The sequence below is a fragment of the Sciurus carolinensis genome, chromosome 9 (assembly GCF_902686445.1).
Source record: "Sciurus carolinensis chromosome 9, mSciCar1.2, whole genome shotgun sequence".
Taxonomy (NCBI): Eukaryota; Metazoa; Chordata; class Mammalia; order Rodentia; family Sciuridae; genus Sciurus; species Sciurus carolinensis.
The window spans coordinates 67,709,707-67,726,597 of record NC_062221.1 but is presented as its reverse complement, the minus strand read 5'-3'; the positions used below and the strand labels follow the sequence as shown (position 1 = coordinate 67,726,597).

Here is a 16,891-nt window from a genome sequence, read left to right as displayed (position 1 = left end):
TCATGCTTTCATGTACTCTACCACTGAGTTACATCCCCAGCCCTTTTGAGAGATAATTTTGTTTCTTTCACTTAATCTAATGAGAAAGTCATCTTCCCACTTTCCCCAAAGCATATGATACTGACATTGACCTGATACTTTCTAAATCTCTGTAATTCCCCCATATTGTTCTTTACATATAGCCCTGACTTCCTTGTACTGTGAAATGGTGGACAACCCCCACTATTTCAAGCATAAAGCAAATCATCTGAAGTCAGAGCACTAAACAAAAAACAAAAAAATACAAGAGCACAAATCCATTTTTATTTTCTATTAGTTTAAATTCTTGAGGGGTACAGCATCTGGGGAAAAAAAGAACATATAAGAATATTAGGTCAATATTATATACTAATTTACAAATGTTACAACTTGCTACAACATGAATCAATCTCTATCCCATTTTTACCTGAAATTTTTTTCTGTACTGAGGATTGAACCCAGGGCGTCGTGTATGCTAGATAAACACTCAACCACCGAGCTACTTCCCTAGCCTCATTAGTCATCTCTGAAAGGTATTCAGTGACTTATATTATGGAGGTGAGAGAACCAAGTTGTTACAGCATTCATTTTCTAGGAGAACATGTTTAAGAACCATTAGTACTGGGGACAGGGGTATAGCTTGGTGACAGAAGGCTTGCCTACCACTCACAATGCCTTTTGTTCTATCCTCAGCACAACAAATTAAAATAATTTAAAAAGCATTGGGAGAATATTTAATTTTGCTTCTTAGAATAAGAATCCTCTGATAAAGCTCAACTGCTCAGCAGGGCTCCACAGTACCACCATTACCCCAAGTCAACTAAAAATGTATTCTAATTAAGAAAACGCAGGAGTTACTTGAGGAAAAACAGTCTCAGGATCTGGAATCTAAGATTTAAGCCAATAACCTGAGACCTTGGAATATGTTTTCTTCGTGCACAAAATAAAGCTGATAACATTTAAAGATTGAGTGAAGATGGTAAAATAGCACATGCTTGTAATCCCAGAGACTGGGGAGGCAGGAGTATCTCACAAGTTTGTAGACAGCCTGGGCAATTTGGCAACACCCTGCCTTATTAAGATAAAAATAAAAAGGGCTGGGGATGTAGCTGTGTTTTGAGTGCCACTGGTTCAATCTCCAGTACTGAAATAGAACAAAAACAAAAAAAAACTTATTTTTTTCCCTCAGGTAGCTTTAACAAAATGTAAATTTAGATAGTTTTTCTTTAGGCACAATTTGTTTGAACACTTTGATGTCACCTTCCTATAGTATGCCAAATCAGATGTTACATAATACTCATTTACGCTACAGTCGCTGAATTTAGCATTATTTACTGGCTTCATTTTACACTCACAAAAGTCCTTAGAAGTTACAGCCCAACCCCTTGAGCTCAGTTTGTCTTAAAGAGGGTTGTTTTGCTAATCATTCTACTTACCACACGGATTCTGTGTCCAATGGCCTTAGCAGGAAGGTTGCTTCGGAATTTGGCCCGAACCATGCCACTGTTTCCATGGGCTCGGGTTACCTTTCCCCAGATTACTCTGGTTTTGTTTGGTTTGCCACCAGGAGTCACTGTGTTACTGATTTTAAAAAGGAACAGAAAAGGAATGAGAACTCATATAAATAATATAGTATGATACAAATTCATGGTTACTAACCTCTAGTTCCTCCCAAACTTATTTACCCACTGAATGTGTCTGGAACACTTCTTATTCCACTGATAAAATAACTACTGTATACTAGTCACCTTTATCAAGCGATGATCATGGCAGACAGAAGGAACAGCAAAAATTGAAGAGGGGCTGTGGAGGCAGTTCAGTGGAAGACTGCTTACCTTGCATGCACAAGGTCCTTATTTTAATCCCCACCATCTTCTCCCAACAACTGAAGTAATATACCCAAGTTAGGGAGATTATAGATACTAAGTGGTGAGCCCCAGTTGGGATAAGAGCAAAAATGTGGAGTCCTCAGTGCATAGGTTCTTAAGAGGCTCCTCACTGATTTGGGCTTTTTTACTGAATGAGATGAATCACTGGGGTTTAAACAACCTACACTTGATGGAACTAGAAATTTTAAAGGAATATTCTAACTAAACAGGAAAGGAGGCCAGGGATGAAAATATTTGCCCAGAGATTTTAACTGGTCTGGAGTGGGCTAAAAATGCAGGATTAAGTTGGGCCTGGTGGCACACTCATGTAATCCCACTGACTGGGGAGGCTGAGGCAAGAGCGCAGCAAGTTCAAGACCAGCTCAAGCAACTCAGCAAGACCCTGTCTCCAAATAAAATAAAAAGGGCTGGCAATCATGAACTGAAATCGATTTCCATGAACACATGAATCTGTCAAGATGAAACCAACTACATGTGTTAAATATAAAGCTCTAATTAAACAAAACAAAAAAACTCAAGAAGTGGGGGGTTGCTCAGCAGTACTCTCTCCACACACAAGCCCAGTATTAAGAACTGGGTTGCAGGGTACAGCTGAGGCTTGTACAAAACCCTGGGTTCAACCCCCAGCACCTAAACAAATAAATGAGAGAGAGAGAAAGCCAATGTTCTAGAGACATAACATCTAAAAGCATACATGAAAAATATCTTAGGGCTGGGGTTGTGGCTCAGTGGCAGCAAAGTGCTTGCCATGCATGTGTGGGCTTGATCCTCAGCACCACATAAAAATTAATATATTGCATCCATCTACAACAACAACAAAAAAGTTTTTAAAAACATATCTTGAACAAAATTAACTAAGGTACATGAAAAAACTATTATACAAACTATTAACAGGACTGCAATATAAGGAAATAGCTGCTTCCTGAAAATGATTGACAGCTATAATTTTTCCAAGTGCAACACTACCCACAATAGGTAAAAGAAACCTCCTGTAACTTTCCAAGAAATTCCTTAAAAGGCCCAAAGCAGAAGTCACAGCAGTACCAATTACTTTAGCAACATCATTTATCCTGTCAGTAGAAAAATGAGGCAGAGTAAAAAGTAAAAATTTCAAGGTACAAAAGTAATATAAACTTACTTTTTTGCTTTATACACATAAGCACATCTCTTGCCCAAGTAGAATTCAGTTTCATCTCTGGCATAAACACCTTCAATTTTTAGAAGAGCTGTGTGCTCCCTTTGGTTCCGGAGACCCCGCTTATAGCCAGCAAAAATGGCTTTGCACCACAGCCTAAGAAACACGTTACATATTATGTTAAATGTAAGCTGTTAAAAAGATCTCTTCGTCTTCACAAACCACCAATGATTTCACTTGTGAGGGCCCCCACCCAATAGTTATTAATAGCAAACACCAAATTTTTGACCTGCATGTAGGTTTACCTCTTAACTGAGTGGCATGGAGAGAGAAAAAACTAAGAAACATACCTTCCAGACATATTTGCCTTCTAGAAGTCCTGTTCTCAGCAGGCCTTAAAACAAACAAAATTAAGTTTAAAACCATGTAACACAAGTTTCTCACCTGTCATTTCTCGTTTCTTAAGCCTCTCAGGCAAATTCCTTCTTGACCCGTTTCATGGGGGTACGGGGAAACGTAATTATGCCATACTACCTACACGAAGCGAGAGCTTGGCAAAGTATTCAAACCTGAGAGAAGCAATGACATCTAAGCAAATTCCAAAATGCAGACAATAACGAAGCAAAACTACACACCAAAGAACGCCAAAAACCGCAATCAGAAGTCCTGCACAAATGCATCTCGCTGTCAGTACTAACAGATAAAGTTCACTGAAAGATGAAATTTACGTAAGAAGTCGGCGGCAAAGTGCACAGAAGACATGTCCTGGCTGAGGGAGAAAAGCTGAGGTTGGAAACATGCAAAACGAAGTTTGGAGTAGAAGCAAATTAAAAAAAAAAAAAAAAAAAAGGGCAGCTTAAAGGAATCACTGCTTCACAGGCAACTGCAGACGGAGTTAACAATTTCATTCCGCTTGACATCAAGTATCACCTAAAATTACCGCAGCGCCCATTCACCAGGAGTTAGGATCCCAGCACAATCAGTCCCACATCTCCTCCATCCCGTCCTCCCTCTTCCCAGAATCCGTAGAAATCACTGGCTGGCAGAGTCTCCGAGCCGAACCGGTGCCTTGCTGAGGTATATGGATAAACCCAACTCAGTTATTTATCGACAAAGTTCAGCAGCAAGGGACTTACTCACCTCCACAGGCTCCAAGATGGCGGAAAAAGGAAGATGAGGCCCCGCCGCATGGCCTTGTGGGATAAACATTTCTCCGCCACGCCCCCAATTTAGGCATCTTCCGCGACCGCCAGAAAAACAAGCCCTAGAAATCGTCTTCGGACTGAAAAGCCACATTAAAGAGCACTCTTACCATTTTCCCCTTAGTTCTATCATCTTTGCAAGCTAAAACCTGTAGTATTTGGGAACAAAAGGGAGGCAAAATTGTTAGCCAGCTAAAGGAGGAGCGAAAACGGTCCCCTCCTCTCAGGGCTCCGTTGCCACAGCAACGTCTTAGCGTGTTTCCGAAGGCCAGAGCTTCTACAGGTATAGCTGGACCAGAGAACATCTCCCTGCTCACCCCCGACTCAGATATCAAATCTTTGATTCTCGAACGTAAGAAGTATCTTTCCCTCCACCCTCACAGGAGTAGGACGAACGGAGATTCTCGGATCCTACCCTAGACTGGAAGAAAAAGGCCGGGAGCCCGAAGGCAGGATAAGCAATTCCTTCTCTACTTCCCCTCGCCTTACTTCTTCCTTTCCCTCTACTCCTTTCTCTTTTGCATGAAACGACCTAAAAGCTGGACGTAGTGGCGCACTCCTGTGGTTCCAGCTACCCGGAAGGCTGAGGCGGGAGGATCGCTTGAGCCCACGAGTTCGAGACCACCCTGGACCACATGGAGAGAACCGCTCCCACCCGCCCCACCTCGCCTCGCCTCCACTTCAAAGAACGGGAGAAATGCCTCAAGTTTTACCTCCTCCTTCGCTTTGACTCGCAGTGCGAGGATGTCTGTCCTAGAAGGCCTGATCGCCTCCTTAGGAGAATTCTTTTGAGCTGCCAGCCAAACTCAGGGCACCCAACGTCGTGCCATGCTTAATAGGTCTCAGTAAATACTTGTAAGACTAGAATGAAATGGATTAGAGGAATCCGAGATTTACATTTCCTAATTATTGAGCATTTACTTGGGTAGCCCTGTAGATTCATTTAATTTATTCAACAACTGCTTTATTGAATGACTACCACAGACCGAGAATTGTAGACTTGGAGGACACTGCAGTAAACAAAAATCTGTCCTCATGGAGCTTACATCATACTAGGGGGAGCAAGAAAACGAGCAAGTAAAATATATGGTACATTAGAAAAATTAAGAGGCTTTCCCCCCCTCTGACATTTCCCATTCCATTTGAGAATTCTGAACTAAAGAGTGACTAGATCTGCGGGTCACTGAAGGGAGGTAGGGGAAGCTGCAGGAAGATCAATTAGGCTACTGTAATGATCCTGTTGAAAGATGATGTACATTCAGTACAGGGGATGAGTCCTGAAATTCTGAATATATTTTAAATGTATTGCTGACAGATAATTAATGAGAGACAGGAGTAAAGAATGACTCCAAAATTTTATGAAATAGATGTATGTCACATTTAAAATCAGATACTCTAGGGGCCAGGGTTGTGGCTTAGTGGTAGAACACTTACTTGCCTAGCATGTGTGTGGCACTGAGTTGGATTCTCAGCACCACATGTAAATAAATAAAATAAAGGTCCATCAACAACTAAAATATATATTTAAAAAAGTCAGATAACTCTATTAAATACAACAGGATAGGGTTATGTACCCACTATCCCATCCAGTTTTCTCTGTCCCAGAAATATGCTAAAAATTCTGTTCTTAAGAGATTCATTCTTCAGCAGCACATATTCTAAAATTGGAGTGGTGCAGAGAGAAGGTCCTTGAGTAGGATGACACACAAATTCGTGAAGCATTCCATACTCATGAAGCACTAGAGAGTTATTTGACAATAACATACTCTTTTTGAGAAAATAGACTTCAAGGTACAATGGATAGCACCCAATATTGCAATTGTGACTTTTATACAAAAATATTTGTGTAATTGATCAATGAAATAACTGAGTGGAGTTACATGTGAAATACTGTGTGCAAATATGTCCTTAGTATGTACCTCAGATATGAGAACATACCAGTATGCTTCTCCCCTTCATTTAACTTAAAAAAGGAAGAGATTCATTCTTAAAGGTATTAAATACTTAGTGAGCACAGTGCCTGTACTTATGATACAATAGTGGGCTTTATTGTTATGGTTCCTGCTCTCATGAAACTTAACAGACTCATGTAATACTGACATAAGCATTACAAATTGTAAAGAGAGCTTTGCAGGGAAATAAAGAGTTCTATGAGTTCATGAATAGAGGAAGCATGTGCCATCCTTTTGGCTCAGGGAAAGGATCACATGGAGAAGTGTCATTTAAGGCATTTTTCAAACTGCAGGTGATTATTCATTAGTAGGTCATGATCACACTTTTTAAAACAAAATAGAATAAAACATCAGAATGTATCCCACATGGTAAGTTGTTTTATAAAACTTCTTTCAGTTATTTGTGTGTGGGTGTGTATGTGTGTGTATGCAGTTGGCATGGTTGAGAGTTTAAGAAGGACCTGTTTACAAACATATAGTTAGGAATAAAATTTAAAAGAGATAATGCAGTCTCCAGGTACAGAGAAAGAAATAGTTACCTAAGCTGGGAGTCAGTTGAGGGGTTGGAGAGGATTGGCTGTCAGGAGCCATGACCTTCAATAGAGAAACATAGCCAACCAATGATAATATGTCAGGGAAGGAGCTGGGAAGAGAAATAACTTGACTTCACTCTCCTGCACTTGGATCACTTTCTGGGCTCTCCCATTGATGGATTCCATATGAGTCAGTCTCTCAGAGCACAGAAAATGCTGAAGATTGGATTCAGAGAGGAAATGGAAGATATCTTAAAAAATGCTACTGTTTTAAATTGGTACCTGATAGGTCAGTGGGATTCTACTAAGCAAAGAGATGAAAAGAATGAAGGAATAGCATGAGTTAGAAGGGAACATGATTCCACAGAAGAATTGAAAGGAACCCATTCAGGCTAAAGACCTAGAGCAAGAAAACAGCATTGCTAAATGGCTCTGGAGAGGAACAGGATGTAGCTAGACCACGCAGACCTTATGGGCCAACTTAATAATTTTGGTCCTTGTTCTAAGGTAATGGGAAACCATGGAAGAATTTTAAGGAGAGAGATGTTTGTGTTTTCAATTTTTAAAAAATCATTCTTTTACTAGGCCTGTCCGTGAACACTCGTAATCCCAGCTACTTGGGAGGCTGAGGCAGGAAGATCACAAATTTGAGGCTAGCCTCTGCAATTTAACAAGACCCTATCTCAAACTAAAAAATAAAAAGGACTGGGATATAGCTTAGTGATAGAGGACTTACCTGGTATGTGCAAGTACCCAGGTGCAATTCTAGTACCGCCCAAAGGAGGAGAAAGAGGAAGAGGAGAAGAAAAGGAGTGCATATATCTTCAGTTTTACTTGTTAGACCTGTACCCCATTATATCAGTAGTTCCTTCATCTCAGGGAATGCTCTATTAAACAAAGTGAGGGGTAAACCACTACTTATTTCATTCTTTAATTTTCTCTTAAAGGGCACATAAATAACTGAAACATCAGTCAGCACAACCTTAAAATAACTCAATGTTTCCTTCTCATTTTAGTTGACTACATTTTTGTGATATTATAAACACATTGTGGAGGACAACAAAACTAAAGAAGAATGGAAGAGTACGTTCAAAATTCTAATTCATTGTGTGTGTACTTTTAAATGTATGCTTTTTGGTAAATTTCTGTGTATTATTTATCTATTGCTGTTTAACAAATTGCCCCAAAATTTAGTGACTTAAAAATATAAACATTATTATTTCACACAGTATCTGTGTGGAGCAGCTTGACTGGATGGTTCTATTTTGTGGGTCTCATAAAGGTGAAGTGTACCAGGGTCTGCAGTTACCTGAAGACTTGGTGGGGGCTAGAGGATCCACTTCCGAGATGGTGCAATAGCCGTCACGTTGATGCTGCTGAAGGCAACAGACCTTTATTTCTCACTCTCATGCACATCTGCACAAGGCTGATCAAGTGTCCTCATGACAAAGCAACTGACTTCACTCAGAGTAAGAGATATAAGAGAGAAAGGTAGAAACTGCAATGTCTTTGACAACTAACTTTGGAAGTCACATTCTTTGTTAAACATTTTCACAATATCCTTTTGGTCACATAGGTTAGTTCTACTCACTAAGGGGAAACTACACAAAAGCATAAATGCCAGAAAGTGAGATCTCTGGGTCACCTTGGAGGCTGCTTACCTCATTTTGTCTCTGTCTAATCATGAGAAAATTTTGGTTAGCATTTAAAGATGATGTTTGAAAATAAAGGTGATTTTGTCCCAAATTTAAATTGGTTTAACATAGCCAAATAGCATGGGCTACATGTCTTTATTGAACAATATTTTTTGTCTTTGTTTGATCAAAGTGGAAGGTATTTAGCAGAATCCCAAGTAAACGCTTACCTTAAAAAAAAAAATCCTGTTATATTGTATGACAATACAAACTTCACAGGAGCCAATCTACATGCTGCCTGTGCTTCTGAATTTAAGTAACATTTAAACATTGATCACTAACTTCTTTTTTCTTTATTCTTTCTTTAGAGACAGACTAGAAGACTCACCCCTTCCTCCGGAAGGTTGGAATTCTGAGATAATGGTGTTGGTGACAGGCCAACCACCTAGTGCTGTAAAAGAAGAAGAAGAAGAAGAAGAAGAAACAACTCATGTAGATGAAGAAGTCATCCCAGAAACCAGAGAACCATTCTCCCTTCTAGAGGTGCTGAGACTCTCTGCAGTTCTGGAGGATACCCTTGACCAACTTTCTATTCTAAACTATATCATGCCAGTTCACTATGAAAGAAGACAAAGCACTAGCATGGTAAATACACTCACCATTTTTATTTTTGCTTTCTTTCCTTTTAATCTCTCCATCATTTATAGTACATGTTACCTTTATCTCAGATAAAGGGCTATCGTAATTATCCGAGACATGTGTTCTCAATTGGTGGAATAAAATGGTTGTAGCACAAGGTACATGATGAGGCAGAATATCCTTTTCCAAAATACTGGCATTATTTAAAAAGGCATATGGTTAAATCATTGTAAAGATAGTACATCAGCCCTCCATATATGCGGGTTCTGCACTCATGGATTCAAACAATCTCTGATCTAAAATCTTCAGAAAAACACTGTGTTTGCAGTGAACAAGTTCAAATTTTTTTTCTTGAGATTGTTCCCTAACAATGCAGTGTAACAATTATTTTATATTGCACTAGTTATTATAAGTGATCTAGAGATGACAAAATATATGGGAGGATATACATAGTTTGTATGCCATTTTATGTAAGGGATTTTTGAGCATTCACAGGGGTCCTGAAATCAATTCACTGTGGGTGCTGAGGGATGGCTATATATATATACTGACGAGATCAAACAACCGAATGCATGCTGAGGAGATCAAATTACTGAGTTGTCCTACCTATCTTGTATTTCTCAGTTGCTAAACGCTAATAGAGGGAGGAAATTCAACTGGACTCTCAACATTGTTTTACTATAAAATGATTTTGTAGACTGGCATGGTGGCACATGCCTTAATCCTAGCTACTCAAGAGGCTGAGACAACCAGCAGACACCGTTAGGCTATAAGTGTTTATAATCCCAGCAATTTGGGAGGTTGAGGCAGGAGGATTACAAATTCAAAGCCAGCATTAGCACCTTAATGAGGCCTTAATGGAGACTTTGTCTCAAAATAAAAAAAAGGCGGGCTGGGGATATAGCTCAGTTGGTAGAGTGCTCGCCTCATAAGCACAAGGCCCTGGGTTCAATCCCCAGCACCGCAAAAAAAAAAAAAAAAAAAAAAGGCTGGGGATGTAGCTCAGTGATAAAGGGCCCCTGGGTTCATTCTTCAGTACCAAAACAAACAAAAACATTGAGGCAAGAGAATTGCAAGTTTAAGGCCAACCTAGGCAACTTAATGAGACTCTGTCTCGAAAAACAAAAAATGTTGGGGAGGTAGATAAGGGATACAGTGCCCCTGGGTTTGATCCCTAGTACCAAAAAAAAAAAAAAAAAATGACCTTGTTATAATTGCTGGATATCTTTTATCCTGCTTTTGTGAGTATTTGGCCTTGTTATTGTTTGAACCATTACATTTTTAATGATTTTTTTTTGACTCCTGAGGACCCTGAGGTATCAAAAAACTTAACTTGGTAGTGAGGAAAATCTTTATAAATTTTTAAACTCTTATAAATCTCAATAACTTAGGTTTTAGATACAAAATGGAGACAATTTATAAATACAAATGTATATTTATTAAGTTTAGAAAAATTATATGATTTGTACAAAACATATTCTTACTTTGATCCTATGACAAATGAAATTGCTGTATAGATGAGAGGGTAAATTGCTTTCCAGGTCTAAAGGAAAGAAGTCCAATTAAGAAAAGAAAATTAAATTTCCCCTTAATTGTCCATAATATTTTTTAAATTTCTTTTTTGTTATTGTTATTATTAGTAGTAGTATAGTCTGGGATCTTAAAACTTTTATTAACATTTAAAAGTTTATAAAAGATTTTAATAGGATACCAGTTTTTATGTCAGGAAACCTTTGGGTTTAATTATAAACAATAAGCAATCAACTTCACTTTCTTGGTCTTAGTTTTCTCATTTGCAAATTATAATGGAGTTTTATGTTAAATGATCCATACTTCCCTTACAATTCTAAAATTCTGTGAATTTCAAGGTGGTTTTGTTGTTGTTGAGGTGTTTTGTTTTGTTTTGCTTTTGGTAGTATGGGGAATTGAACACAACAGAGTTTTGTGCATGCTAGCTGAACACTGCCACTGAGCTACACACCAGCCCTTTATAATTTTTTTAAATTTTGGAACAGGCTATCACTAAGTTGCCCAGGCTGGCCTCAGAAGTGCAGATCCTTCTGCCTCAGCCTCCCCAGTGACTGGGATTAGAGGAGTGCACCACCATGCCTGGCTTGAGGGAGTTTTAAAATAACATTAATGAGCTGGGGATTTAACTCAGTAGAAGAGTGCTTGCCTACCATGAGTAAAGCCTTGAGTTTGATCCCGAACACTGCCATAAGAAAGCAAGCAAGTAAATAAATAAAAAAAATAAAAAAACATCAGTATTACAGGAATTTTATAATATAAATTAATTTCCTTATCAACTTATAAGGAGCAAATAGATTAGAAACCAAGAACTAAAAATCTTTCAATGCATTTAAAACAAGAATCTAGTTTTTAATGTAGTTAATGAAGAATCCAGAAAAGGCTAATATTTCCTTCCTCTTTATATTGTCTTTCTCAGTAAGAATCAAAAGCATAAGTGGAAAATATTCAGTTAACAAATGAGGACTTAGCAATTTCTTTCATCAGTGGCAGTTCACTGAGTACTTGTGGATCCCCAGGTACTCATAATCCAGGCAAAACATATTCTAATAACCCTACCTTGTACATAGCATTACTATATAAAATATTTTTTAACACAAGGTAGGTGGCACATGTCTATAATCCCAGCAGCTGGGGAGGTTGAGGCAGGTGGATCACAAGTTCAAAGTCATCGCCAGCAACTGAGTACAACCCTACGCAACTTAGCAAGACTGTCTCAAAATTAAAAATTTTAAAAAGAATTGGAGAGATGTGGCTCAGTGTTTAAGGGCCCCTGGGTTCAATACTCAGTACCAAAAAAAAAAAAAAAAAAAAATTAGTGAATGGACTAAATGGATTAGCTAGTTTAAGTTCTCTTCTAAAAAGTCATATTTATTTCCAGGAATCAATAAATTGGACCTTGTGACATATTTGCTTCCTTTTCCAGATGGTCAAGTATAAAAATAGAGATATAATGATTAGGGAAATTCCTGAGCTTTACATTTTTTCTTGTCCTCATTAGACAAAATATAAAATATTAAAAATCATCCATTTTGCCAGTGGGAAATGAAGGCACAGATATGTTAAATAGTTACCTATTTAACTAGGTCAATATGGTTTAGTAAGGAATACAGCCAGGGAAACCAAGTCTGGCTTACAGTCTAAAATTGTCGTCACTCTCAGTAGCTCAAGTTTTTAGCCACAGATTAAGTAAGAATCATCAATTAAAAGAAAACATGCTGTTCCTATTGCCCCTTACTATTTGAGATTGGGTTTGAAAAATAAATTATTTTGGCTTTTCTGTACACATCAGCTTTTAGTCTCTATGACCAAAATATCTGACAAGAACAACTTATAGGAGGAAAAGTTTATTTTTGGATTACAATTTCAATCCCTGCTTGACCAACTGCATTTCTCTGAGCCCATATTTCATAAAGAACTGTGTGTGTGTGTGTGTGTGTGTGTGTGTGTGTGTGTGTGTGTGTGTCTGCTTGTGCTGGAGATTGAACTCAGGGCCTTGTATATATTAAGGGTGTGCTCTTCCACTGAACTGCACTTTCAGCCCCAAACTTTACCTTTTTTGGGGGGTGGCGGGTACTGGAGATTTTGCAGAGGCTGGTTTCAAACTTGCGATCCTCTAGCCTCAGCCTCTGGGGGCGCTTGGATTACCTGAGTGCACCACTACACCCAGCCTAAACTTTACCTTTGATTAGAGTCTTACGGTTTACCAGCTGGTAAGTTGTGGATATTACGTGAATATCCAGCAAATATTATGTGAAAGCAGGAAGCATAATATACAGCAAATATTATGTGAAAGCAGGAAGACCCAAAACAACAGGATATGTGGACTTGATGTGACTAAAGAAGAGGGAACATTTTTTTGGATCATAGCATACAAGTGGGAGAAAATAAGGTTAAAAAATATAGATAGAGGCTGTCTTAGAGCATTGTCTCTTCATTAAAAAAAAAAATCTTTCTTAACCTAATTTATTGTTAGACTATCAGTAACCTAGAAAAATCTCTGCCGGTCTCTACAAGCAAAATATCTACTCCAGTCTCACCTAAAGAAAAACCCACATTGCCAGAAATCCGGCAAGGAGGCCCATTTTCCATGGAGTTTAACAGAATGCAGGATCTTGCCTTTAAAAAACCTACAATGCAATCCATAATAACTACAGAGACACTGAAGAAAATTCAGATTGATAGGTAAGGAGAGCATATTTGGAATTATAATTATGCATCTATACATAAATAAGAATATGAATGCAAGGGTGGTTGATTGCTGTGTTGCCTTAGAGTTAGTTATTATATTTGAAGTGATCGCTGATAATAGGATTGTCTGAAGACTGCCTGGAGGCAATGTGTTACAGTTGAAAGCATGGTGGCTATTTTATCTTGGGGAAGTTATTGAGCCTTTGTTTCCAATTTTTAAAAATGACAATAGGGTTGGGGGTATTTCTCAGTGGTAGAGCATATGTTTAACATGTACAAGGCCCTGGGGTCCATGCCCAGCACCCCCACCAAAAGGATAATGGTAGCTACCTTACAACATTAATGTAAGGATTAAAAATAAGGCCTTTGGCCAGGCTTGGAGGTGCAAGCCTATAATCTCAGTGACTTGGGAGGCTGAGGCAGGAGGATCTCAAGTTCAAAGTCAGCTTCAGCAATTTAGCGAGGCCCTAAGCAACCTAGTGAGGCCCTGTCTCAAAATAAAGAATAAAAAGGGCTGGGGATGAAACTCAGTGGTTATGTGCCCCTGGATTCAAACCCAGGTTACCCCCTTGCCCCCCAAAGAGGTGTTAGCCTAGTGCCTAATACAGACTGGTAGCTACTATGATGCTTTATGTATTAATAAGAAATAACCACAATCAAATTAACCGAATTCCAAAAATCATGTTTTATTCCTGAGGATTTCTTTTTCTTTTTTTCTTTTGGTACCAGGGATTGAACCCAGGGGCGCTCAATCACTAAGTCACATTCCCAGCCCTTGCTAAATTGCTTAGAGCCTTGTTAAGTGTCTGAGGCTGGCTTTGAACTCTTGATCCTCCTGCCTCAGTCTCCCAAGCCTCTGGTATTACAGGTGTGTGACACTGCATATACCACCACACTGGGCTAATCCTGAGGATTCTTAAAAGTGGTCTCAATTTCTATTATTATTTAGTTTTTTTGTTGTATGGTAAAAGACTTTTGGTAAATGAAAGCTTACTGCATTTACCCAGAGTCACTAACTAAATTCAACCTGGAAGTATGTTTTTGAGAAGTTTTATTAGAATACAACATTGACCATTTGTTTAAACAGTGTCGAGGGCTGCTTTCATGCTATAATCCAAGAGTTGAGTAGTTGTAAAAGAGATCTTATGGCTGACAAAGCCAAAAATATTTATTCTTTTTCCCTTTGCAGAAAAAGTTTTGCAATCTCTGCATTAGACCCTAAATAAGGATAATGACTCTTTGCTAAAAATCAGTCTGACCTACTGTTGCACATATAACAGAAAGGTATCCTGCTTATGAACTACCTAATCTGTTTAATGTTCTTTTCATTCTTACTGTGATGGTTTATATATTTTCCTGAGAGATGCAAAATACCAACCTCAGATTATTTTTAGGCAAATTGTCCCTTAAGAATTCCAATTATGAAACCTAGAGTGATACGTAATCATGAAATGTATATCTCTGTTACCTAGAGTCAAAGTGAAAATAAAATATCAAAGGCATGAAAACTACAGTAGTTCATGAATTTCAAGTGGGAATTTGTAGCAAGTTTCTATATACTAGAAACTTGTTCTAGTGTTTTTATGCTTATTATCTTATCACATCAAATTAAGAGTTTTTAAATTGTTTTATCTTAACCTACTACATAGAGATCTTGTTGCTCAAATTCTTATGTTTTAATTTCTTACTTCTGTATAGTTCTTTTCTTTTTTGGTGTGTAGTACTGGGAGCTATTTTTTTAATATAGCAATTGAATCTTTTTGTGTGACCTATTGTTAATAAAATAGTAAGTATAGTTCTAGCCAACTCAGTATGAAAACATTAGACAGGAGTTTTTATTTCTCTCTTTCTCTCTCTCTCTCTCTTTACAGTATTGAACCCAGTGCCTGTATGCAAGTGCTTTTTCATTGAGCTATATGCCCAGCCCTAATAACATTCTTAAAATTTCTCACTTAGAAGATAGTATAAAGAACAATGGACTGGGAGACTAGAAACCTAGGTTACGTGGTGCTGTATCTTTCTCAAGCTAGTTATGTGACCTTGGGCAAGTCATTTAACCTTACTGACCTAGATTTTCTCCTCTCTAAAATGTGAGGGTTTGATTAGCTCTTTAAAAAAATTTTAAAGTAACTTTTTCAAAATTATGAAATATTTTAAATGTACAGAAAAGTGTAAAGTAAGAAATAATAAATCTTATGTATGGAACCACCAAATGTTATAATTTTAGCATGTTTGCTTTGCTATTTTTAAAGAAATATATTTCAGATGCAACAAAAACTTCCCATCTTCCTCCTCTTACTTTTTCCCAAAGGTAAACACTCTTTTGAATTTGGTGTTTATTATTCTCTAGCATTTTGTTTTAGTATGCATGTGTGAGTTTTCTTTAAATAATACAAGTAGTTTTACATGTTCTAAAATGTTATGCACACAGTATCAGACAGTTCATCCAACATTTGCTGTTGGTGCTTGGTCCTGTAAACATTTTCAGGTTAAGGAAGTTATCATTTGTTTATAGTTTGTGGAGTTTCTTGTTTTTGTTTTTGTTTTATTTGCTGTACTAGTGCTTGAACGCAACTGTTCAATCTCTGAGCTACATCCCCAGCTCTCTTTATTTATTTTGAGACAGGGTCTCACTAAATGAACAGGCTGACTTCAAACTTGGAATCCTCCTGCCACAGCCTCCTGAGTAACTGGGGTTATAGGCATTCACCACTGTACCCAATGGAGTTTATTATTTTTGTTGTGTCTTTTAAAATGATGAGTGGGTATTTAATTTTGGTAGATGCCTTTTCTGTGTCTATTGAGATGATTATATGGTTTTTCTCCTGTAGTCTTTAGTAATCTGGTGTGTTCCATTAATAAACTTTCCAGTGCTAAACTATTATTGAGTTCCTGGGATAATCCCAATTTAGGATGTTCTTTCTGGTTTTCAACTTGTATGATTTCCATAACCCTTTGTGAAGGTAGGGAAATATATCTGATTAACTTTTTTCTGTTTCTCTTTTTAGGATGTTTTTCAGTGATGTGATTGAAAATACCATGCAGGAGTTAGAAGATTCAGGCACTTTCACAACTCTCCTGCAAACCTTGAGCAAAGAAAGGGAAAACAAAATGCATTTCTATGATGTCATTGCCAGGTGAAAGTAATGTTATGTTTCTTTGCTTTTATTTATTTATTTATCTATCTATCTATCTATCTATCTATTTATTTGTTATTTTTATATGGGGTCTTGCTATACTGTGCAGACTGGTGTCATATGCCTGTGTTCAAGTGTAGTCCTGCCTCAGCCTCCTGAATAGCAGGGATTGCAAGTGTGCCTACCAAACCCCATTTAGAAGTTCTTGATTTTTAAAACAAACCAAGTATATGCTTTCCAGGGAAGATATAACTGAATAATTGAAAGTGAGAAATTTGGGTTCTATTCCTAGCTTATCTGGGACAATAATTCAAATTTCTTAGTGAATCTTAGTTATCTGAATCTACGATAAATCAAAGATATTCTTCCTCTTATAGTAATCTCTCTCTCTCTGTGCATATGTGTGTGTGATTGAAACTGGGAGTGCTCTGCCATTGAACTACGTTCTTTTTTTTTTTTTTTTTTTTTTTTAGTGGGGCTGGGGACTGAACCCAGGGCCTGTGCATGCTAGGCAAGCACTCTACCAGCTGAGCT

The 16,891-nt window shown here is 37.9% G+C and overlaps 2 protein-coding genes across 4 annotated transcripts in view; one reads left to right on the top strand and one right to left on the bottom strand.

The window, feature by feature from the left end:
• Positions 1-281: 281 nt before the first annotated feature.
• Rpl35a (ribosomal protein L35a) lies at positions 282-4,247 on the bottom strand. Its single transcript, XM_047565022.1, has 5 exons — positions 4,183-4,247; positions 3,393-3,436; positions 3,046-3,198; positions 1,455-1,599; positions 282-341 (listed from the first exon to the last, which is right to left on the bottom strand). The coding sequence occupies exons 2-5, from the start codon at positions 3,401-3,403 to the stop codon at positions 318-320; spliced, it is 333 nt and encodes a 110-aa protein (XP_047420978.1). The 5' UTR covers positions 3,404-3,436; positions 4,183-4,247; the 3' UTR covers positions 282-317.
• A 239-nt stretch (positions 4,248-4,486) lies between these two features.
• The window catches only part of Iqcg (IQ motif containing G), a 50,219-nt gene continuing 37,814 nt past the window's right edge, over positions 4,487-16,891 (top strand). The window contains exons 1-5 of one of the 3 annotated variants that reach the window (XM_047565019.1): positions 4,487-4,527; positions 4,628-7,812; positions 8,732-9,008; positions 13,006-13,214; positions 16,229-16,357. In XM_047565019.1, the coding sequence (XP_047420975.1) occupies positions 7,805-7,812; positions 8,732-9,008; positions 13,006-13,214; positions 16,229-16,357 (623 nt within the window). In that variant the 5' untranslated portion in view covers positions 4,487-4,527; positions 4,628-7,804. The other 2 variants (XM_047565020.1, XM_047565021.1) reach the window with 2 other exon arrangements.